At 49.7% G+C, this 23,190-nt stretch overlaps 2 protein-coding genes and 1 long non-coding RNA gene across 13 annotated transcripts in view; 1 reads left to right on the top strand and 2 right to left on the bottom strand.

Annotated features, from left to right (window-relative positions):
- Positions 1-23,190, top strand: part of si:ch211-246m6.5 (von Willebrand factor D and EGF domain-containing protein) — a 33,039-nt gene that overhangs the window by 8,728 nt on the left and 1,121 nt on the right. For 4 of the 6 annotated variants that reach the window (XM_034678132.1, XM_034678133.1, XM_034678134.1 and 1 more), the window contains 30 exons: positions 9,157-9,341; positions 9,473-9,701; positions 9,808-9,873; positions 9,960-10,192; positions 11,426-11,515; positions 11,608-11,749; positions 12,018-12,235; positions 12,835-12,908; positions 12,981-13,257; positions 13,368-13,561; positions 13,647-14,539; positions 14,619-14,755; positions 14,838-14,999; positions 15,076-15,180; positions 15,741-15,855; positions 17,004-17,284; positions 17,360-17,579; positions 17,659-17,796; positions 19,843-20,277; positions 20,354-20,518; positions 20,626-20,993; positions 21,066-21,501; positions 21,585-21,680; positions 21,764-21,859; positions 21,942-22,037; positions 22,117-22,212; positions 22,288-22,383; positions 22,475-22,570; positions 22,665-22,760; positions 23,003-23,098. In XM_034678132.1, coding sequence (XP_034534023.1) covers positions 9,321-9,341; positions 9,473-9,701; positions 9,808-9,873; positions 9,960-10,192; positions 11,426-11,515; positions 11,608-11,749; positions 12,018-12,235; positions 12,835-12,908; positions 12,981-13,257; positions 13,368-13,561; positions 13,647-14,539; positions 14,619-14,755; positions 14,838-14,999; positions 15,076-15,180; positions 15,741-15,855; positions 17,004-17,284; positions 17,360-17,579; positions 17,659-17,796; positions 19,843-20,277; positions 20,354-20,518; positions 20,626-20,993; positions 21,066-21,501; positions 21,585-21,680; positions 21,764-21,859; positions 21,942-22,037; positions 22,117-22,212; positions 22,288-22,383; positions 22,475-22,570; positions 22,665-22,760; positions 23,003-23,098 — 5,767 coding nt within the window. In that variant the 5' untranslated portion in view covers positions 9,157-9,320. The remainder of the gene's footprint in view (positions 1-9,156; positions 9,342-9,472; positions 9,702-9,807; positions 9,874-9,959; positions 10,193-11,425; positions 11,516-11,607; positions 11,750-12,017; positions 12,236-12,834; positions 12,909-12,980; positions 13,258-13,367; positions 13,562-13,646; positions 14,540-14,618; positions 14,756-14,837; positions 15,000-15,075; positions 15,181-15,740; positions 15,856-17,003; positions 17,285-17,359; positions 17,580-17,658; positions 17,797-19,842; positions 20,278-20,353; positions 20,519-20,625; positions 20,994-21,065; positions 21,502-21,584; positions 21,681-21,763; positions 21,860-21,941; positions 22,038-22,116; positions 22,213-22,287; positions 22,384-22,474; positions 22,571-22,664; positions 22,761-23,002; positions 23,099-23,190) is intronic. The other 2 variants (XM_034678137.1, XM_034678138.1) reach the window with 2 other exon arrangements.
- kynu (kynureninase) lies at positions 11-17,574 on the bottom strand. 6 transcript variants are annotated; one of them, XM_034678153.1, is made up of 23 exons: positions 17,441-17,574; positions 16,982-17,291; positions 16,767-16,885; positions 16,261-16,468; positions 15,724-15,843; positions 6,919-7,005; positions 5,312-5,630; positions 5,042-5,153; positions 4,095-4,223; positions 3,198-3,391; positions 3,000-3,120; positions 2,833-2,915; positions 2,253-2,314; positions 2,084-2,155; positions 1,784-1,858; positions 1,546-1,692; positions 1,353-1,451; positions 1,199-1,272; positions 1,075-1,127; positions 788-873; positions 476-706; positions 157-313; positions 11-70 (listed from the first exon to the last, which is right to left on the bottom strand). In XM_034678153.1, exons 10-22 carry the CDS (start codon positions 3,364-3,366, stop codon positions 185-187), a joined length of 1,401 nt encoding a protein of 466 aa, XP_034534044.1. In that variant the 5' UTR covers positions 3,367-3,391; positions 4,095-4,223; positions 5,042-5,153; positions 5,312-5,630; positions 6,919-7,005; positions 15,724-15,843; positions 16,261-16,468; positions 16,767-16,885; positions 16,982-17,291; positions 17,441-17,574; the 3' UTR covers positions 11-70; positions 157-184. The 6 variants fall into 6 exon arrangements, with proteins under 6 accessions (XP_034534044.1, XP_034534045.1, XP_034534046.1 ...); XM_034678154.1 differs by lacking the exon at positions 5,042-5,153 and having other exon boundaries at positions 17,031-17,291; XM_034678155.1 differs by lacking the exon at positions 5,042-5,153 and having other exon boundaries at positions 16,362-16,468.
- On the bottom strand, positions 17,665-23,159 carry LOC117808418. The gene is made up of 4 exons (XR_004630297.1): positions 22,257-23,159; positions 20,337-20,541; positions 20,108-20,250; positions 17,665-17,771 (listed from the first exon to the last, which is right to left on the bottom strand). It is a non-coding gene; the product is annotated as an uncharacterized LOC117808418 (long non-coding RNA).

The following is a 23,190-nucleotide window of genomic DNA, read 5'->3' on the forward strand; positions in this document are numbered from 1 at the left end:
AACAAGGAAAGAAGAAATGTAAAGGCGAGTGCTCTTCATGTTTATTGTCATCCCAAATCCAGTGACATATCTGCAAACACACAAATAAAAACACCATCAGTGAGGAGTTCAGGACACATGCCGTGACAGAGAGCAGGTGGAGCGTGTCTAAGGTACCTTGTTCAGTCTGCAGCAGGATGAAGCGTCACAGGCCGTCGCCACCGCAGGCCGTCAGAGCCGCTCCCAGCGTCTCCACGAAGCGATGGACGTCGGTGAAGGAGTTGTAGATCGGCGCCGGGGCGACTCGCAGCACGCTGGGCTCCCTCATGTCGCACTGAAGGAGGAGAAGACAAAGTTAAAGGTCACATATATCAGAGTAATTCCATCCATCCCACTGATAGTTCTGTTGTTTTGCAACACTAAAGCTCTGAGTGTGAGGTGATCTAAAGTCCAGAGTCTCTTCCAAACATGCACAACGACATCATGTGTTACTCACACAGACGCCCCTCTTCTCCAGCTCCTGGAACACCTTCCCGATGTGGATGGAGAAACAGAGCGAGAGCTGGCACCCTCTCTGCTCAGGGTCAGACGGTGTGATGATGCGGACGTGAGGCTTGTGAGGCCGGGACGGGTCTTCTGTGTAATGGTGGCGGATCAGGAACTCCAGGTAGCCCGTCAGCAGGAGCGACTTCCTGCGCAGGGCCTTCATGCTGGTCTTCTTGAACACCTTAGGGGGAAGGAAAATGAGACTTGGAGAGACAGTTTGTGTGACAGCAAGCAAGAGGAGGAAAACTTCTAACTGCTGTACCTCAAGGCTGGCCTGCAGGGGACAGACGAGCAGGATGGGCTGATTGGAGAGTCTGAAGCCGCTCACTCCTCCCTGCAGATCCATCACTGACACACAAAACAACACTTTGAAGATATAAAACCTCTAAGAGTTTAATCCTCTGATCATTCAGAGACAGGAAACGTGAGGTGAAGGTGTAACACAGAGAGACGACACAAGATGGCAGCACAAAGCTTCTTCAGGACTCATTCAGGACTCTTTTATTTATCTGTGTGTGCATGTGAGAGCAGAGCAGGGATGCTTCCTACCATTGTTCATCTGGAAGCGAGTCTCCAGGTTGTGTCCCCACCAGCCCATCAGCCTGCAGGACACACGCAGAGTTTAATGAAGCTCTAAAAGCAGGATCTTAAATCTCATCAGGTCTGAACTCACGCAGGTTTGATGCTCTCTTTGTGCCTCTCGTGGATAAAGGCTCCAGCAAGACCTCCAGCCCCTGAGTTCAGGTACTGAGAGAAAACAGGGACTTCTTACATGTGCATGTCTTCAAGCGTCTGCATCATTCATGTGTGGGAAACAGGAAGCTGACCTTGTAGGAGCACCAGCAGGCAAAGTCCACGCCCCAGTCGTGCAGCTTCATCTCTGCGTTTCCTGCAGCGTGAGCACAATCGAAGCCGACGTAACAACCCTGAGAGAGACGACACAGAGACAGGATGAGCGCTTTTATTCTTCATGTGACTTTTAAGACAGCTAAGTGTTCACATCACCCTCCACATCTTCACCTTCTTGTGTCCGGCCTCAGCGATGGCGGCCATGTTGAACAGCTGACCAGTGTAGTACTGGACCCCGCTGAACATCACCACAGCAATGGAGTCTCCCTCCCTCTCGATGGCGTCCAGGATGTCCTCAGTTCTCAGGGTGTCTTCTCCCTGAGCAGAGTCAACATGCACTCATAAATCTGAAGTCTAAACTTTGTGGAGGAGACGTGTGAGCGGCGTGGGAACTGAATGACTTCATTACCGCGTGGGGCGACAGCAGCAGCATGCTCTCCTTGGGGTCGAATCCTCGCAGGCTGATCTGAGACTGAACGGCGAACTGAGGACAGGAGAGACGACAAAGCACGAGTGATATTTGTAAACAACGTCTTTATTGAGATACTGCATCTTTTCCTGCAATGTAGGGATGACTTATAGGTTTCATCCCCTAGTTTATGAAGCATCCAGTGACCTCTGAGCCAGTCGTACAAACAGGCAGTAAAACAGGAATTCGTATAAAAGCAAAGGTATGCAAGTGTCTCAACTTTGACCCTCAAAGACTCACGTGGTCTGACGGGAAGGCTTTGTCCTCCAGGAGGATTTTGTGTCGAGCTGCTGAAGGTTTGTAGAAAGCGAGCTGCAGAAGAACAACATTAAAGACAGAGAAGGAATCCTCAGTTTGCACAATCAAGTTTCATCTTCACAAATATCAGAAGAGAGTGAGCACATCTCACCAGAAGAAGGTGCAGGTTCACCGTCAGGCCGTTCATCAGCGCCACCTCACCCGGTTTAGCTCCTGCAGGAAACAACACATTCATGCAACATTCATGCAACACACGTGTCAGATCTCTGCTTTTGTGTGTTTCATATTCATGTGCATGGTGAGTCATCTCTTTGTGACATAAAGCTTGTAGAAGAACATCATTCAGGGCTCAGAGAACTTTACATTTATCAGATTGGTGCATCCAAACACAAGATTTCATCCTCTGCGGCATCATGTTTCAGCCTCCAAATCTGCAGAACATCAACTTGCATCCTCCAGCTGACTTGAGAGCCACCTCTCTGATTTCACTCTTTCATAATGTTTCTCCTGCAGCTTGTCGACATATGCACACTGAGTGAGCGTCATGTGGACTCTGCCCTCCACAAAAAGTGCAGTGACCTGACGGAGCCGCCGCTTCACGTAAACACTGAGGGGGAATTATCAAACCGCTGATAGCAGCGTCATTAAAGAGGATCACATCACAGGACCGTGTGTGTGTTCCAGTAACATCAGTGTGTTATCATAATCAGGGAGTGTGAAGCATCACTTACCAACAACGTCCGCCATCACTTCCTCGATGTTGTTCTCAGCCCAGGCCCAAGGTCGTGACCCCCGCGTGTGACCGTGGACGCCCCTGTGAAAGAAGAAGAAGAACACGCTGCAAACAAACACTTCTTCACTTCTTTATTCATTCATAAAAACACAGGAGTGGACGTACTCTTTGGCCCACTTCTCCAGCTCCTCCTCCAAGTATCTGCGGGCCAGTTTGGGCTGAAGACCCAAAGAGTTCCCCACCAAGTACATGCAATCCTTCCCGCCATCCACCAGCGACAGATCGGCTGCACAGACGTGAAACAGAAACACGTCAGAGAGAGAAACACCTCCAACATAACATGCGGGACTGACGGAGACTCACAGGGAGGGAGATCTGCTATCTTAGGAAGGAGGAAGTTCTCCCGCAGGTGACTCAGTTTGTCGTGTTTGTCGAGGAACGACGCCACCTCTGCAGACGTGGGGCTGCAGCCCAGAGAGGCGGACGCTCTCTGGAAGGTTTCTGAGGGAGTTAGACCGTCAAACTGCTCCATCACTGCGCTGTGGGAGGTTTCTGACCTGCAGAGAGTGATGAATAACACCTCAACGTCAGGTTTTCACAGATTTCATCCCTCTGTTGTAGATATTTAGGAGGCAGAGTGATGAGGAGTGACAGAAAGTGTTCTCCTGCTTCAGGCAGAGATGCTTAGAGACGAGTACACCTCCTCTAAAAGTGCTGACTGTGTTTCTCAGGGATGGACGAGGTTACAGAAAGGATCCCTACACTCACATTTTGAATCTGGAGCTTAAACACACTAACAAATTAAAGCACCAGCACATCAAAACCTTCCTATGACACTGTGTCGATGGAGTCTGACACTTTTTAGAACACACAAAGGAACTAAAGAAGCTCTTCACTCAGACTTACAGCATCTACTAATTCAACCTTCGCTCATTTCTCACTCTGCTGCAAAGATCCTCACGAGTTCCTCACGTCCAAGGAAACATTCACATGATCATGTTTACATTCCTTCCTTTAAATAAGACTCCTTGGAGCTGTAACTAAGTGACAGAGCTCTCTGGATCTAAAGAAGGAGCAGCTCCTCTCCCACAGAGTCGTGTTGCATCGCCATGTCTCTGCACAACGCTGGGAACTCTACGATTCAAAGTCTGCATGTTCTTTTAAAATCCTCCTGCACCCTCATGTGTCTCTCTGAGAACTCAACAACACCACGAGTCACACAGACAAACCTGCAGCATCGTAGCGTGAGCTGGAACTTACCGTGAGCAGAGGAGCTTCTTGTTCACACGACCGGACGAGACTCAGAGTGAGATCTGTGCTGTGGAGGCGCTCTTTAACCTCCAGGGAGCCGGTTCAGGTTAATCATTGTTCTAATGAATCAACCAGGAGCTGTAAATAAAGCAGAGCGGACTCTCTGTGAGGATCAGACTAGTTCCTGATGTGTCACTTCTTCTCAGCAGGGTCAGTTCCTGATTTAAACGTGGTTTCACTTTCTGGTGTCAGAATCTGAACGTTCAGTGTTAAACTCCAGGAAGCTTTGAGTTTAGATCAAAGTGTTGTTGGGATATTTCTATACAAACTGCTGCTACAAGAAACCAAGAGTCCATTCCTGGAGGATCTGAGGACACTTTGAAAAGTAAACTAACTAGGGTTTGAATTTGTTTGTATGAAAGGTGATAAATAATACAATAAATGAAGCTTGATTGATTGATTTAAGACACAGAGATTGTATATTAATACTTCCTTATCATGCATCTTCTTTAGAACAGAGTATTTTTCTATCTCTCCCTTTGTTTCTCCTGCACTCGTAGTTTCACCCTCTCTCCACTAGATGGCAGCATCAGCTTTAAGAGGACTGTAATCACCTACAGTTTATTTAACCTCACTGTAGAAACTCACAGATATGATATGAACACATGCAACATTTCAATAAAGTGAAGAATCAGTCTCTGTGTTTGTGCAAAATGTGATATTCTGCAGATTTTTGCAAGAACAATGACTTCTACAAATGTTTTGATTCATTAAGAAGAGAACAAGCATTAACTTTTATTAATTCTGTCATATTTTAAAGCTAAATGAACTCAGATTTGGAATTTACTCTGGACTCACATCATTTGAAATCCAACTACAGCTGGAATAAACTACAATCATGATTACAGCATTAAAACTCTTCTTTAAATGTTCAGATTCTCCTCCTGAATCCTCACCAGCAACAAAGAGCTGCCCTGCAGGTCAAGCTGATTGACCTTTGACCCCAGCAGCCCTTCCTCCTGAGTTAGCAGACGCCAACTCATCATGCATGTCACTTTTGCGCAGTAGCTGTGAACAAACTTTCATTAAAAGGTTTTAAGAGGTTACCTGTTGCTCCCCCTGCGCTCTGAGTCACGTATGGAAACCTGCTCGTGTTGCATGTTTGGTTTGAATCACGGCGTCTCAGAGGAAGCTGGAGGACGCAGACGTGTTAAAAAGTGACTCACGTTTTTTAGGAGAGCAGGAACAATGTGGTCTCAAGATGTTTGGGGGGGGGCACAGCAGTGGCTGACATGCCTCTTGCATGTTCTCTGCTTGTTGTTCTCACAGTAAAGGAGGACGTGTGACATCTGGAAGCGCTCAGGAGGGCAGGACAAAGACCCCCTCCTCCCACTCCTCCTCCTCCTCCTTGCCTCTCGTCGTTTCTCATCAGGGCACAGACTTCAAAGACGGTGGCAGACAGCGTTGTCTCTCCTCCAGCGAGAAGCTACCTCCGCTGCTGCACTCTCATACCAGGAGGTTCTCGGGGAGTCTCGTGTGTGGGGCCTTTGAACACATGCAGGACAGGTGTGAGAGGGCTGAGAGCGAGGGGACAAATTGGGGTCTTAGTGCAGGAACAGAAGGGACGATGAGAGGCTGATTCAAGTCTCTTTTAAAAGTACAGAGTGTTTACAACATGACCAAGGATTAGTAGAAATATGTGACCTCAACAAATGCTTCAAAACCTCAGACAGTGTTCAACCACAAACAGAACATTTCTGCAATTAAAGACTCATCTTCACGAGATCTAAGATGCTGATTGAGTGAGTCAGTCTGAGACGTTCTCACAGGCGAGCGAGGAACACCTGCTGCTCCTCTCAGGTCTTGTATTTAGTGGAAAGGTATGTCTGCACCTGATGTTTACTCCAAACTCCAGAGGACGACCTTCTCTGTTTCAGCTCCGCAGGTTCTCACCTTCGCCCGCCAGCTCGCCGAGGAATCATCTCAGGCTCAAACTCTGAATGTGAAATGTTTTCAGTCACATGAAGAGATCATGAAGGAGTCGTATCAGGCTGCTCAGCGTGTGGGGGGAATGTTTGGAGTCAGCTGTGTTAAGTTTGTGTTCCTGATGCATGCTCTCATCCTCTGCAGCTGCTGCAGACCATCTAAGTGTATAATAAAGGATCATGCACAATCCTCTGAGTTTTGACTCTTAATGGATGTTTTATCCTCCGTCTGCTGATTACAGTGTTCAGTTGTCGTTTGGCTGCAGATAATGAGGACTTCTGTTTGTTTTGGAAACATCGGTTGCAGCAGCAGCACGCTCCATGGATGTTTGCATATTTCCTCATCGTTCCAGAAGTGAGATGTGCACGAAGCTGCTGCTGTGAGGTCTTGACTTTCATCCACGTGATGACGATGATGCAGAGAAGTCTGAAGAGGATCCACCTCCAGGATCAAACCCCTCAGTGGTTACCCTCCTCCCTCTCCCTCTCTCTCTCTGATCTTGCACTCTCACTCAGAGCGTTCGCAGTCTGCAGCAGAGCAGAGCGCAAATTCCAGCCTCTCCTCTCTCTCGTTGGGGGAAGCTCAGTTTTCTGCACTTTCTTCTCGTCACTCAAAACTTTCAATGGGAGCGGACGACGACTCATCCTGCTGATCTCTTCGACGCACACAGAACTGCAGCCATGGACTGCTGCGGGTTCAGATTCCCTGGATTTGTTCACATCACATTGCTCTGGGTGGTGATGTTAGGAGCGCGGGCGCAGCATGGTAAGAGAACTTTCTCACTCCTGATTGAAGCTGTGAAACAAAAGCTCTTAAATGTGGGTTACAGTTTTCAGAATACTCTCACTTCTTGCCTGTTAGGATGAGAGGATTCTGCACACTTGGCTCTTGAAGCTGCATTCCTGTCACTCTGCATGTCACAGGTTGGACGGACCTGCAGAGACACAACAAACAGACACATCAAACAAAGACACAAAGTTTCTGGAGTTTATTTCTCATTATCAACTTGTCAGAGGATTTAAAGCCTGTTCACACTTTAAAGTAATGAGTTTATGTGATGAAGGCTTTTAAAGCAGCTGTAAAAACAACAAGAGGAGGAATAAAAGTAACAGCAGATGAACTAAAAGCATCGGAGAGACGAGCTCGTAAACACGCAGCAGTAAAAGAAACAAGAGCAACTGTGAGAGGCTCCAGTTTCTGTCGTTTGATTCCTACAGTCACAACCCAATATTTAAAACAGGATCATTAAAGATGCTGAAAACATGGAGGCTCATGAGTCAGATTAAAGTCCTTGAATTCCTGGAAATGTCTGTAACATTCAGATGCTGCGTCACTCAGTCCTACGTGCTCCTATCTGTCTCCAGGACGTCCAGCAGCACATCAAAGCTCGCAGTCGTAAACTTTAAGGCCGGCCGTCGTAAAACCAAACGCAGAGTCCTCACAGAGATCTGCAGAAAAAACAGCAGACACTCTGAGCCTGCAGACTTCAACAAATCCATCATTTATCTACCTACAAGACAAGGGAGCTCAGGGACTCCAGAAAGGTCTATGGTTAGTAACTTTAATGGGACAGGAAGAGTTAAAGTAAGAGACAGGCAGAGAGAGAGGGAAAGACAGGATCCCAGTGTGTCAGTCTAAGCCTAAAGCAGCATAACTAAGACCTGGTCCAAGCCTGACCGACAGATGTGCTCTCTCTTCCTGGTTCTGGTCCATCCTCGAGCCTCAGCGTGCCTCAGTGTGTCCTGAGTCAGGTTAATCCTCAGGGGAGCCCGATGTAAATTGGATGATATCTCTGTGGAAGTTAAAGTGTCGTGTTGGAGGTAATCCGTCTCCTGTTTGTTGAAATATTCACGTCTGTCTTTACTTTAAACACCTGAGACTTGTGCAACTTATTCACAGACCTCTTCTTCAATCAAACCCTCTCTCCTCCGACTCGTGGTCTTAGATTGTGGACTAAACTCCGCCGTAGTGACTCCTCATAATGAGTCTGAAGCTCCGTCCGGCCCGGAGCTCTTTGTGTTTTCACGCTGAGTGGTAAGCCCTCTGGGAACCTCAGTCATCTTAACACCACGCTCTCCTAAATTCACCTCCTCTCCTGAGAAGTCCCCGCAGAGTCCCCTGCACATCTGGGCTGCGTCCCAGCTGCACCTCCTCCCCTCAGGGGGGGCGCTTCATTAGCTCAGCCTCCCCTCCGGCTCGGTAAACTCATTAAGACAACAATGGGACGAGTTTAGCCGGCGGCCTGCGTCTCGAGGATTGTCCTCCTGCTTGTTTGGACGACCTGTGACCCCGAGTCTTGTCAGAGGAGCTTCCAGACGAGGAGGACATGCAGAGATGTCAACAACAGAGTTTGCAGACCTGCCTGTTCGTGCATTCAAAGCTTAGACTGCCTCGAGACGCCCTAAATACCCTGAATGTTTGTCCTCACACTGAAAGACGAGCCTCCTCTCTTTGTCTCCTTCTCTGTTGACACATTTCTCTTCCCAGATCTTCTCTGCTCAGATGATTCCCTCGGTTGTTTTGGCCTCCAGCTGCAGAGGCCGGTCAGGCGTCGTTGGCTTTGTCCTGCGGCGTGATTGTAGAGGCGTGAGGCTCACAGGCATGCCTGTTATTCTTAGTGATCTGGAGGTGAAACGACCCCTCCTGCTCGCCCCCTCAGAGCTGTCTGACACTTTTAAGAGCTTGTTGAAGTCGTAATAGTCGCACCTTTTACCTTGTTAGGAGTTAATGTGTACAATCAGAGGGTTTCAGTCTCTGACAGGGACTTTATGATGTCTTCTTCCTCGTCGGGGTCAAGGACAGTCACTTCTTCTTTTGTTTAGTCTAACTTGGACTCACACAGCCGACAGCAGGACCCCGTCAAACACAAAGACTCCGGGGTAAACCCCCTCATCCGATCAGGGCCCTGGATTCCTCCATTTTCATTTCCTGGTGATTAAATTGACACATCTGGACTCTCAAAGAGACAACGTGAGAGGCAGAACTAAGCACGCTGAAGTCTGGAACAATCCTTCAGAGTCTGATCCCAAAAGAGAAGAATGAAATGCACAAACGTCTCACCCTGTTCTTCCTCTCCTCCTCTCAGCTCCAGAGTGTTTCCCAGGAGGCCATCGGATTTTGCGCAGCCCCTATCGCAGCATCGACTTCGACTCCACGGAGATCCAGAACACGGCCATCCAGGATCTGATCTGCGACCACTCGCTGTCCCCGGGATGGTACAGGTTCAAGATCAACAACAAGCCGGCAGAGATGCCCACCACCTGCGTTGAGGTGAGTCTTTTCTCCTCTTCTGATCTGCAGAATAATCTAATGTGGTTTAAATGAACACCTTCAGCCCAGGTGCCGGGCGTAACGACCGCCTTGCTGCAAGTAATGACTGTTTCTGTCGTGCTCCCCTGCAGATGAACCGATGTGGGACTCAGGCTCCGGTGTGGCTCTCCCTGAAGGACGCCTCTCTTCCTCGACCCGGCGAGGTACGGCAGCTCTCCGCCTGCGCCACCTGGCAGTTCTTCCACGGCAGCGCCAAAGACTGCTGCCTCTTCAGGATCCCCGTCACCGTGAGGAACTGTGGCGAGTTCATGATCTACTACCTGCAGCCCACGCAGGGGTGCATGGGATACTGCGCCAAAGGTGAGCCAGCTGACCTCTTCCTGAAGGTCTTAAACTTACTTTGCAAGAAGTGTGAGCATGTGAAGGAGAAGTTGATGAATGAAACATGCTGCATCTTGTGTTTCAGTCGCTCCAGATCTGGGACCCAGACTGTGCCCACCAGGAGAGGTAGAAGTCAACGGTCGGTGCAAAGGTGAGGATGTTTGATGTCTGTACAAGAAGCAGGAGAAGACAAACTTTAAATATTGCTGCACTTTTAAGTCGCCTGTCTGTTTCCAGCTGCCATCCCCTCCCTGCCGTCCCGACCCGTGATCACCACAGAGCTCATCGGCCACAGCGTCCACCTGAGGTGCTCCTTCGTCCCCCCGCCGTGGAGCCAGCCGCTCGGCTTCCAGGTGGTCTGGGCGAGACACATCGGCAACAGCATGAAGGCCGAGATCCGTCAGGAGTCCACGCTGAAGCCTTCCTCCGTGGTGGAGATGGACGGCGTTCACTTCAGGCTCGGGGAGACGGTAATTCCTGCCAGACCGTGCTGAGAGAATTCAGGGGAGCACATGTGGAGGGGTTTGACCCAGCCTAAGCCTAAGAGGATCACGCTGACCTCTTTTTGCCAGGGTTCAGACGTAGAAACGTGCAGGCGGAGAGGCAACATGTGTCCCGTTAGGAGGAGGGCGGGGGAGTTAAATCAGCTGCAGGTTGGGAAAGCCGCGCTGCACATGCTTCTTATTTACTTCATTCAGATCTGTGGAGGGAGATCGAGGTGGAGAGAATCCTGTAAAATAAAGCTCCTGTATTTACAATAAATCTGCTCATGCACACAGGAAGTTACTCTGACAGAAAGACACCTTCTGCAGCTCACAGGTTACCTCTAACACCTTTATACAAAACAGGCGACTGAATGTGTGCAGGTAGTCTTTGCACTTCGTCCACCGTTGACCCGTCTTGAAGCTCCTGTGGTCGACCACTTCCATATGCTTCAGCAGTGCGAGGTCTTCCACCCTCAGCCTCCTCCTGCATGTGCACATCTGTGGTCAGATGTCTCTCATGTGTGTTCCTTAACCCGAGGACGTTTGGGGATGTAGAGTTTGAAGAGAAGTCTTTGAAAGTCCGGGTTTGTCTGTCTGTCAAATGTAAGAATTCAGGACGCCGGTGCTCGTCAGGGTGAGTGTTTTTGCAGGGAAAACTAATTCCACTTAGCGGGGGAATAAAAGAAACTTCAGGAGTAATCTAAGCGTTGATGTAAAGTGACAGCTGTAAGCAGCAAACAGCCTGCTGGCAAAGTTTCCTCTGTCCTTCTCAGAGTTTCTCAGACTTGAAATTTTAATTGCTGCTCAGCTTTGGGAGGAATCATCGTCTGGTGTGTCTTTGAGAGTCCGCTGCAGAGCCTCATTTCCAGGAAACACCATGTTGTTGGATCTTTACTGTGACGTCTCGGTTAACCCTCGTACAGCTGTGCAGCTGAGACTGGTCAAAGGTCGTTTTCATTTTTCTAAACCATGAGAGTGAGATAAACGTTCAGAGCCGTGCATCAGAGGAGCGCTCGACCGTCAGCTGCATGAGGAGTGTTTGATAAATCACAAACACTGAGGCAGTCGCACGTTGTTCGTCTCTTAACACAAACAAGGGAAGGCTGCAGGACATGAAGGACTCTTAGAGAGCGCTGTGAGGTTTCTGTGGAGATTGAGGAGGGATGGTGGTTAAAGATGCATCTCCTACAACGAGACTAAGTGATGCTTTCTTTGCAGTTCTCCTGCAGCGTGTCGACTTTCAGGGTCAACTCCAGCCACAGCAGATCCCCTCCGAAAGAGAGTGAGAGCTTCTTCGCAGGACTCAAGGTAAATCTTCTACACAGAGATAAGAGTCAGTTTTATGATGCAGAAACATTCAGAGCTGACTCATCTCTCTCTCTCTCTCTCTCTCTCTTTAGTTTTCTCCAGACTCACTCCAGATATCAGAGAACAGCAAAGAGCACGAGGTGACGGTCCACAGCACGGTGCCTATCCCCTGCTACGGCCCCGACCTGGGTCAGCAGTGTGGCGTCCCGCTGTCTCTCAGCGTTCACGATCCAGGTCAGACATGCAGGAAAATAAGAGAGCACGCTCAAAGATCATGCATCCTTCACACCAACGTATAATCTTGCAGCAAAGCTCTGACATCCTTCACTGTAGTTATGATGAAAACCTAGAAAACTGCGTCTTCACATCTTCCTCTCTTTCACTCCGACCTGTCCCGTCCATCATCACATCACAGCCGCCTCAAAAACCTGATTATTACTGTCCTGTGAGCAGCTGTGTGTCGTCCTCTAACACTAAATCACAGCTGTGTTGACGTCCACAGACAGTCTCGGACACGAGGCCTCCAACGTGGTGCTCTCCGCCTGCCAGGTGGAGCTCCGGCCCGACTCCTGCGGTGACGGCAGCTGCGGCCAGGCGAGCTTCTTCGTCACCGCCGTCACCGACTTCACGAGGGACGGGAACCGGGCGAGTCTCATCGGCGTTCTGCCCGGAGGGAGCGCACCTCGGCTTTGGAGGAACTACATCCCAACATCCTTTAAAGTAAAGTTCCAAATTCAATCTGAGAGGTAGAAGAACTTCAGTTGACCTTGAAGCAGCTTGAGGGATTTCCAGGTCATTCTTGTGGCTGTTGCAAGACCTCCAGGAGGATCCTTGAAACCTGAGGCATGCACGCTGCACGCTCTTCAGGGTCCTTTTGGAGGTCATTCAGGGATTCTTGAGCAGCCTCCTCAGACTCTTCAGGGTCATCGAGTAATCAAAGAGGTCTGTTGGGATGTTTCAAAAGCAATTTGGTGCAGTGGATTTTTGACGAAGGGGTTCCTGGACTCCTCGAGGAGGTTTAAGTGTCTCTTGTGGATTCTAGGAGTCCCAGAGAAGGCTCATAAGAAGTGTGGGGTCTTAAATTAAAGAGTCTGAGCTGTCAGCTGTAATGTCAGGGTTCTGCGTGCTGCTGTTGATGTGTACACACACCGGCTCTCACGTTATATAAGACGTGATGTCAGCCCTGCAGACATCGTGTCTCTGAGGCGCTCGTCACTGAAGAGTCTCCCATCTGTGTTTAGTGAAAACATCAAAGCTGGAGGTCAAAGGTCGCAGGGTGGAGCCTTGCTAATCTTTGTTCTCCTGACCTCTGCCTCCAGGTCACGGTGCAGGACATCCCAACTTCCATCTGCTACTCTCTGACGGACCCTCACCTCATCACGCTGGACGGCAGGTAAACCAGGAGAGTCCAGGTGAAGTCTTTCTGTTGTAGTTCTGCTGAATCACCCACCTCAAACATTTACAGGCGTTATGAAAACCACCAGACCGGCACCTTCGTCCTCTACCAGAGCCTCATCAGGGACTTCGAGGTCCACTCTCGGCAGTGGGACTGCGGCAGCCGGCACTACTCTGTGGCGTGCAACTGTGGCGTCGCTGCACGAGAAGGGAACGAGGTGGCGGTCTTTGACATGTGCAACGGTCAGCCGCAGGAAACCAGGCCACAGCTGACCCTGAAGAACCTCGGGGACGGGGAGGGGAGCCGGGTCAGGGTGATGGAGTCCCACCAGGGGAAGAAGGTCACCGTAGGTATCCGAACGTTTTGATAATGGGGCAGATTTGTTAGGAAGACCTGCAGCCGTCTTTACTTTGTGTGAGGACCTCCTGTTAACTGGTTCTGGTTCTCCTCCTGCAGCTGCTCTTCCCCTCCGGAGCCTTCGTCCGGGCCGACGTTGACGACTGGGGGATGAGTTTATCCGTCAGAGCTCCAAGCGTCGACTTCACCAACACACAAGGCCTCTGCGGCACCTTCGACCGCAACGGCAACAACGACTTCCAAGGATCTAACGGCGCCTCTGATGACCTTCAACACTTCATAGAAGACTGGAGGTCAGTCCTCGGACACAGCTCTCTTTAAAGTTCTCCTTGATTTGCATGAATCTGTAGATCTCCCTTTCTGCTGTGTGTTTTCCAGGTTGGCTCCCGGGGAGAGTTTATTCGACCGGGCTCCTGCAGGGACGCCGCAGGAGTCGAGGAGGCCGTTCTGTCACTGCCAGAAAGGATTCAGCGCTTCTGATCCGGCCAACAGAGGGATGAGGAACCTGTACGCTCCCTCTGCTCACTCCGACTGCATCGCGTATGAAAATGTGGATTACACATCAGTGTTCCCCTCCATGGACACGACCCTGGAATACATAAAGAGTCCGGAAAAGGAGGAGAGCATCCTGGATGTGTCTGAGTTCAGCAGTCATCCTCTGGAGAGGCGGCACCTGTGGTTTCAGGGCGAGGACTCTGACCCTGAGCTCGATGGTGAATTCAGAGAGGATTATCTTCTCTCTGTTGGACGACCGAGGAGACAGGCGTCCTTTGAGTTCAAGCCGGTGTTTGCTGCTCAGAGTCTCAGCCAGGCAGATCTGGAAAACTTAGCGTACTTCTTCCCTGAGGATCACCTGGCAGAGGCTCGACCGGAGGTGCAGCCTCAGTGGCCGACGCCGAGCGGTCTGACTTCCTCGAAAGCTCTGGAGGTGTGCCAGATGTCTTTGTCCAACTCCACCGTCGGGACGGTGTGCCGGGGGCTGCTGGGGCGCCGTCTGGACGAGGCGGTGGATCTGTGCATTCTGGATCTGCAGCTCAAAGACGACCTGGGCTGGGAGGAGGCCCTGCTGCCTTACCTGGAGAACGAGTGCGAGAGGAGGCTGCTGGAGAACCGGACCCAGAGAGCTCTGGAGGTGGGCGGTCTGCATGGAGTAGCAGATGTGGGGACGGCTCTGCGGTGTCCTAACTTCTGCAACGGGAACGGAGACTGCACGGAGTGGGGCTGCCAGTGTTTCCCCGGCTTCAGCTTCTACGACTGCAGCCTCGCCATCAGTGAGTATCCACAGACGGACGAAGGTCATCACACCTACTCAAGGTTACATCATCTCTCTAACGATCCCTCCTCTGATAGGCCAGCCCGTCGAGATCACAGATCTGGAGAACAGCGGTCTTTGTGACATCCGAGCCTTCAACTGTCGAAACATCCGAGTGTTCGGCCTCGGCTTCATCGACTCTCCCGACCTCAGCTGCCACGCCACCCGACTGAAGGTCAGTACATAAAAGGTTAAAGGTCGATTTACAGCTGCTTTCATAAACCTGTCCTCTGACCTGTGTCGCTCCGCCTCCACAGTACATGAACGGCGTTTGGGCTCCAGGTGAGAAACAGAGAACCAAGGCGTCCTTCCTCAGCTCCAAGGCGTTAGACTGCGCCGTGCCGTCTCTGAGCAACACGGCGGTGAACACGGAGGACTTCATGATGGACGACAAACCCTACGCACGCTGGGAAATCAAAGTAACGACTGATTAAGACTCTCTTATCTCTCTGTTGCTGCGTTATCAGACATCAGCTGACCTCTCTCCTGTCTCAGATGACCAATGACGGCTCCCAGTACAGCCAGGCCAAAGTGCTGACCATCTACGACGGCGTGTGTCAGGTCTGCGAGGCGTCGCGCTCAGGACTCTGTAAGTTAAAGGTAACTCACACACAAAGTGAACGTTTCTTATCTAATCTGTTAGAGGTTAGAGTCTCTACCCTGTCTTTTAGACGTCTTCTGAAACTCTTTGATTGCAGTGAAAGATTCTTCTTCTCTGCTGAAGGCTGAAATGTGTTTTCTGCAGATGGTCAAAGTGTGTTTTATTTACTCTCGGCTGCAGAAACTCCTCGTTTCTGTTTGAATGACTAAACCAGGGACACACGTGCTCTCCCGTACGAGCAGCAGCTGGTCATTTAAAACCCAAAGCATTAAAAAAACAAGTCACAGACAAGTCCTGTTGTTACTGGAGCTGCTTTTTATGAGACCAGAGACAACTTGTAACCTCAAAAACAACCTTCACACACACACAGAGATTTACTCAAGCTGCCAAACTGAACTAAATTGAATTTGCTGCAGCAGAGGAGACACACATGAAGTATATTAAGAGCTGATTTCCTCTTCCCTACCTGCCTCCTCCAGAGAAAACAAGTTTTATGAAGTTGTGTTTTTTAAAAGTGTGTAAACATCAGCACGCAAACAAACCTCCGTGCTGCTTCCAGGAGAAGACGTGCAACATCGACGGGATGTGCTTCAAGGAGGGAGACTCCAATCCCAGCAGCCCCTGCCTCCTCTGCGACCCGGAGACCTCCAGATTCACCTGGTCTGTGAATCAAGGTACGACAAACTTATCACAACACATCCTACTTTAATAAAAACACACAGACACTCAGACATGAGGATAGGTGTCCTGGTGCTGTTTGTCTCTCTTCTTTTAATGGTTTCTGCACACACCAAATGTTTCTCTAAATTTTGCATGAAAGACTCAAATAAATAAATTCTAATTAATAGGTTAGATCAAATTAAAGATACAATATAAATATAATGATAATAAACACATCCTAAAATTTGAATTCACGTCTTTAAAAGTGAGTTAAAAGTTGATTGAAAGCCTGAAAGCAAAAACCCAGCAGCAGCTTAATCATCCTGGTGTTGACTGACAGGTTCACATATCGGCGTAACGTTGGACGACTGATTCATGCAGATTTCTAAAATCCGGTGCCAACACTGATTTGTAAAAACCTGTTCGCTCATCATGAAGCAGAGTGGAAGAGCAGAGTTGTTTTGGCCCCAGCTTGCCGCCCACTAATGACACATCCCGGTGAAAACAGTGTTTATTTTACTCCATTAGAGGACATGAGCGTCTGTCGGTGCTTCAGCTGTCCAACTGGGGTCCTGTTTGTCGCCGGCTGCAGATCAAAGGGGCCGAGCGGCAAGCCCAGACCTGTGGCTTCACCGGTGTGACAGAGAGAGAGAGAGCAGAGGATGATTAGAGCAGCTGCATGGACAACAATCATCTCTGTTTGTTGCAGAATGGATGCTAAAGGATGTGATTAATGCAGATTTATGAGTGCATGTGTAGGAAGTGGATATTTCAGAAGCACATTTATCGCCGCTCTGTTCACTCATTTTAGAAGCGTTAGGAATTCAGTAACAGTAATAATCCCATTAATCAGCAAGTGTTAGTTTCTCAATGTGTCACCGTCCTGCTGAGCAGGTGTTTCCTGAGATTATCATCAGTTTCTTACTTTTCAACATCCGTCAAGGGAGCATGAGCTCAGAGGTGGAGGCCGTGTGATCTTGTTGAGAGCTGGGAACACCTCGAGACGCAGACGTGTGTGTTTGGGATGAGTCTTCCAGGAACAGCCTGCAGATAAAGTTTATTTCAGGATACAAATACTTTAGAAGGTGGACTGCTGAAGGAGCTGCAGGAACAAGAGGTGTTTAAAGACTCAGGTCTGACTCAGCTTCTGTTCTGTCTTCAGTCAACGAGCCGCCGACCTTCCACCGACCTCAAACCAGCCTGAGGACATTCGCAGGAGAGAACTTCGTCTTCCAGTTTGCGGCGTCAGACCCTGAGGGCTCGGCGCTCCTCTTCCAGCTGGAGGCGGGGCCGAGTGGAGCCGTCCTGTCGCCTGCAGGCCTCCTCATCTGGAGGGTCCCGACCCCTCTGGAGCAGCAGCAGGAGGAGGGACGCCAATCCAGCCGCTCGTTTCGCTTCACGCTGTCGGACGAGTGCAACGCCCAGAGCAGCTTTAACGTGGAGGTAGAGTCTGAGAGAGGAGACGATAAAGAAAGGAATAAAAACAAAACATGTGTCAACAATCTCTCTGTGTTTCAGATCGACGTGGTGCCGTGTGGGTGTCAGAATCAAGGCACGTGTGTCACAGACGTTAACTTCCCTGCAGGCAGCGGGAGGTACCTGTGCGTGTGTCCTGACGGGAAGCACGGCGACCTCTGCGATGAGGAAGTGGACGAGTGTTTGTCCGCCCCGTGTGTGGTCGGGAAGTGTGTGAACGCAGCCGCAGGGTTCACATGCGAGTGTCCTGCAGGGCTGAGAGGTAAAAACACACAGATGAAGCTTTTAAAACATTTCAGATCAGCATCATCAATGAGTGTTTTCTGAACGTGTCTCTGCAGGTAAAACATGCCTGGAGGACATCAATGAGTGTGAGAGGAAGCCTTGTTTCCCGGGAGTCCAGTGCTTCAACAACTTCGGCTCCTTCGGCTGCGGCGACTGCCCCAAAGGCATGCTGGGAAATGGAACAGCGTGCACAGGTGAGAACGAGCTCTCTAACACTCTCAGACGATTCTAAAATAGCACGTTCTTCATGTGCATGTTTGATTTCTCAAATGTGGTGTCCAGAGAACATGAAACACTGATTGTTACATCATGTGCATGAATTGGAAACATTGAACTCTGCAGGTTTCTGCGATGAGGAATAATAAACAGATGTCAGAGAGAGAAATCAGCCTGAGCCAAAAATATCACGACTCATGAAGGAGTGTAATTTACGAGGTGGGAGATATCCGACACACTCATTCAAAGGTTTATAATGTTTAAAGAACTTTTTCTATCACGTCCAGTTTCTTTGATTTGAGACTATTGATGAAATCGATTATTTTAAGAGGGTGAACTTGTCTGAGACGGTCTGCAGAGAACATCTTTAAATGCACACACACTCAGGACCCCGTGTGAACGATGACGCAGCCTCTGTCTGCGTCTCATTAACAAGCAGAGCGAGACGTTCATCTCTGAGAGTGTGCAGGGTCCAAAGGTTTGTTTGCATGCAGCCAAATAAATGTGCACACATAAATAACTCTGGATAAGAACATCAGCAGGAATCTAAAGGTGAACGCTCGTCTCTGAGGATGCAGGACTCGTGAGAGAGTGGAAACCAGATGTCTCAATTTGAGCTGCAGTGCCGGCTTCTTTTAAAACTCTGGAGGTTATTATTTTTTCCTGCTGCTTACATCTGAGCTTTAATCGCTCGATTATGTTTGTGATGTGGACGCTCGTGAAGGTGGTAGCTGTTGAGCGTGTGCAGCTGCTTCTCGGTAAACACCTCTCAGCAGGTGAAGAAAACGAGCAGAGGTAATGTGTAACATGTCGACATTAAGCTGTGTTTGTATTTGAATCGTATGTTTCAAACTTTCAAGGATGCTGCTGGATGTTTACTCTTTCAATCCTGAGGTTATTAAAGTTCAATCACTCCAGAAAACAAATCAGAAAGCTTGTTTTTGCTCGGCGATGTCTCAGGCTATAGATTTTTGTAAAAGGACTCCTGTGAGTGCAGCTCAGATGTCTTTAAAGATGTGATGCATGACTTTAAGACAAACTTGCATGACAACAATTAAGTTCTTTTGCATCTGCATGACTTTCCTTTGAGCAATCAAGAGTAGAATTTGTCTTCAAACAGCCGTCGTGTTTGTTTCAAGATGTTATCGTCCCTTAAGGTCAAACTGGAGCGCTGCAGAATGAGTAACCGTCTCTGTCACAGAGCGGACTCAAGAGGACAAATCCTTGGATTTCCTCAAGCCGTTATTAAACCTCCTGGTCTTCTCGTGCGTTCAGTCTTTGGCTCGTCTTTGACCTTCGTGTAGAAAACACACACTTAAACGTCCTGCATGCAAATCTGCCGACAACTGTTGACATCTGGGCGTCAGGCGAAGAAAATAAGCCCTTCCATCAAAGACAAAGCTCTCAAACTGAATACAGATAAGTGAGACTGATCATTAGGAGGTCATGAGACTGATAACTGATATAAGGTGACACAGGGTGAAGACAGACCTGCAGCAGAGACGATGTAGCGCTCCTTTTAATCAGTGCATTTTATCAGGAATCTCTAAAACTAAAACATGACACAGATAATTGACCAAATGCTAAATATCGGCGCCACATATCGGTGATTTGTTGAGACGAATACAGCTGAAACAAACTCTCAGAGGCCGCAGACTGAAAGGTTTCATGTCGATGTATTCTGTAATTGTTGTGTCAGATTTAAGCGATAGAAATGTCGGCTGTGCCTCTGAGGGATAAATCAGAGTTAGGTTTGATTTGCTGCCATGTCTGCAGCCAGTCGAAGGTTTCCTGCTACGCTCCTGGCTTTAAGATGTGTTGATAGGTCGTTGAGAACTTGCTTCAAAGTCTAATCTCCTGCTGGGCGTCCGTCTTATCAAGCGAAACCTTTTGAACCCTCCAGGGTCCTTCACCCTCAGCCTGTGTGTGATCCTGAATCAGAGGTTTGTCTTGGTAAAAGCATCAGATAAAGGAGTTACAGAGCGATCCTTCCCCCAAAGTGATCTGTGTTTTCCTTCACTCAGCAGTCGTCAGGCCTGTCGCCAGCTCGCCCACATCTGCTCCAAGTACAACAGTCTACAAGATCCCAGATGTTCAGATCCAACCGCACACAATAAAGACAGACGCTCTCCGGAAAACCTCAAGTGGTAGCTCGCCGCAGACGAGGAAGACCGCTCCACAAAGTGACCCAAAACAATCACAGAGTAAGACCAGCACTTGGAGGCAGATTCCAGGGGCAGGTCTTCAAAGTAAATCTGGATCTAACAGAAGCACAGCAGCAGAAATTACCCCGCTGATGAAGACCAGCGCCACAGGAATCCAGCTTAAGCCGCAGACCACCGATGCCGACTCTTTCATGAACATCTCAGGAGACCTGCCAAATCAACCGGACATCAGCAACACCATCGCCAAGACGTCCGCCGTGGTCCAGCCTGCAGGAAATGGAAGACCAGCTGCAGGTAAGAGATGAAAACACACCACAGAGATATTTCACTGAGTCTAAGAATGATTAACAGACTTGTTTGTGTCTCTCAGGATCTGATCTGTCGCTGGTGGTGTCGTCTACGTGTGCAAGCCGGCCCTGCTTCCCCGGAGTTCAATGCATCAACCGCCGGCCACCACATGTCGGGTACGTCTGCGGACGATGCCCACCCGGCCTCTACGGCAACGGACGTGTCTGCATGAAGAACGCCAAGGCAGGTAGGGGAACTCGGCTTCAGGATCTGCAGTCAAACAACACAGGTCTTTGAATTTCTGCAGACACATGCTTGCCCAAATCACTGATGCCACTTCCTGTCTATCCCCAGCATCCAACCACCTCCCCCTGCAGCAGACGGTTGGAAAGATCAGCAGACCCACGTACGGGAGCAGCAGCAAAGTCTCCCAGCTCCACCTGCCCATCCGGCCCTCCAGGCACAGCATAAAGCACCTCTCCGTGTCCGTCACTAGAGCGAGCCGGGACAATTCTCAGAGGCAGGTTCCTGCTTCAGGGAGGGAGGGCGGGACGGGGAGGAGAGAGGCTGTTACTGCTTCAGGAGACGTCCCCCGGTCCTCCATTAGCGCCCTCCATGTCACTGCAAATACTTACACCACCCACCAAAGAGCCAGGACATACCCGAGATCAAGCTTTACCGCCTCCAGGGATTCTACGGCTCCTCATGTGACGGTCTCTAAGGTGAGTTTCTAAGCGGATCAGTTTGGTCTTGTTATGAAGCATCAATGTGATCCATCTGTGATCGTGTCTCAGCAGCACCAAGATGCATCGAGTGCAGCAGCTTCCAGGGTAACACCGCCAAGCTCTCACCTCTACACTCACTCCAAACAAACAACCCAGCCCCAGCTCAGACCCTGGACCCCTCAAAGACCAGTCCTCCCTCTGACAGCCGCCCTCACCGCTCTGTCCTACTCCCTGTCTGAGTCAGAGTTCTCTGCGGATGGAGATGAAACCGAACCGGGATCAGAAGGTTCAGAGACGCCTGACGTGTTTCCAGCGCTGACTTTAACAACACCAGAGAAGACGGCGTACAGCAGCTCGCCTCTGCAAAGAACCACCTCTAAACAAGTGACAACCTGCGCAGACCGGCCGTGTTTCCCCGGGGTTCAGTGTGAACCGGGACAGGGTGGAGGTTTCAGCTGCAGCAGGTGTCCTGTAGGATACACTGGAGACGGACAAGCCTGTCGAGGTGAGGATGCACGTCTGAAAAGAGGGAGTAAATGACAAAAGATTATGCATGAGACTTCAACCAGTCATCTGTTTGTTTTAAAGCTGTCTGCAGGCACATGTGTGGGAGGAACATGGAGTGTGCTGCACCCAATACGTGCCGCTGCAAACCCGGCTACACAGGACCCGACTGTCAGACAGGTAACCAAGAAGGAGCTTTAACTTCTCTCTGTGATCACGTGTGTTTGAGATTTTAATGAAGGGTTTAATCCATATTCTCTCAGCTATCTGTGAGCCCGGCTGTGAGAACGGGGGCGCCTGCATCGCTCCGGGTGTGTGTCAGTGTCTCCCAGGTTTCCATGGAGAAACATGTCAGGAAGGTAATGTTTTTACGCAGCTTCTTCTCACGATGGAAGAATCTCTCTTAAGTAAAGTTTATCTAATGAAAGCTCGTCTCTGCAGCTCTGTGCCGCCTGCCGTGTGAAAACGGCGGCACCTGTGTGGGTCTGCAGACGTGTTCCTGTCCTTACGGGTTCGTTGGACCTCGCTGTGAGACCAGTGAGTCCTCAGATTGTTCCTGTCTCTTCCTCTTAATGAAGTAACAATCACTCTAACGACTGTGTGCTCTTCATTTCAGTGTTTTGCAGCCGCCACTGTCACAACGGAGGTCAGTGTGCGTCCCCAGATGAGTGCTCGTGTCCTGCAGGCTGGACGGGACCTTCCTGTGAGACTGGTGAGTGTGTACTGTTGTTTGAATTGTGTGTGTGTGTTGCTCACCTCTTAACAGCGTTGTCTGGTCCGTCTGCAGCTCTGTGCTCGCCCTTGTGCATGAACGGAGGCTCATGTGTGCGGCCGAATCTCTGCGAGTGTCCTCACGGTTTCTACGGAGCACAGTGTCAGAACGGTAAATCTAGACATTCACACATCAATCAGCTGCAGGAGTATTTATCTGGTTATTAGTGTCTGAATGTGTTCTGTTGTTTCTCCTGTTTCAGCGGTCTGCAGTCCTCCCTGTAAGAACGGCGGTCTCTGCATGAGGAACAACGTCTGCTCCTGTCTGCAGGGATACACCGGGAGGAGATGCGAGAAAAGTCAGACCTCCTTCTTCTTCTTCTTTGTCTCCTCCACATTACTCATCTTTTCAAGCCAAACTGCAATATGCTTCTTCTTCTTCTCTCTCTGCAGGTGTGTGCGAGCCCATGTGCATGAACGGCGGCAGATGCGTTGGCCCAGATGTTTGCGATTGCCCGTCCGGTTGGCGAGGAAAGAGATGCGATAAACGTGAGTGCCAAGAAACAAGAATCGGATCAGAGCAGGCGCTTCACATTTAGGACCTCGTCATTCAACTGTCCAAGCTGTCAGATCCCATGATGCATCAGTGTGCACACCTGCAGACCTGTGCAGAAGCTATCCAGACCAAATCTTACAGTCGTGGCTTTGCAACATCACATCTTAGCTATCCAGAGTTTAGGGCTTTATTGTGTCTGATGTGACCTCTGATGTTTCATCTTGTTGCCTCACAGCCAGCTGTCTGCAGAAGTGTCTGAACGGAGGCGAGTGTGTGGGAGCAAACACCTGCCACTGTGCTGCAGGATGGCAGGGCATGCTGTGTCAGATCCGTGAGTATCCCAACCAAACACACATGCATGCATCCGTGAAGAATAACATGCAGGCTGCACTTGAACTCACCTACATCACTCGGCCTCGCTCC

This window comes from Notolabrus celidotus, chromosome 24, assembly GCF_009762535.1.
Source record: "Notolabrus celidotus isolate fNotCel1 chromosome 24, fNotCel1.pri, whole genome shotgun sequence".
In the NCBI taxonomy this organism is placed as follows: Eukaryota; Metazoa; Chordata; class Actinopteri; order Labriformes; family Labridae; genus Notolabrus; species Notolabrus celidotus.

Excerpts from the sequence above, each read along its gene's own strand:
- kynu (XM_034678154.1), bottom strand. The coding sequence starts at position 3,366 with ATGGAGCAGTTTGACGGTCTAACTCCCTCAGAAACCTTCCAGAGAGCG. Across the intron at positions 1,452-1,545 it reads CTGAGGCCGGACACAAGAAG|GGTTGTTACGTCGGCTTCGA; the intron begins GTGAAGATGTGG and ends CGTCTCTCTCAG. Across the intron at positions 874-1,074 it reads TCGCTTCCAGATGAACAATG|TGATGGATCTGCAGGGAGGA; the intron begins GTAGGAAGCATC and ends TTTGTGTGTCAG.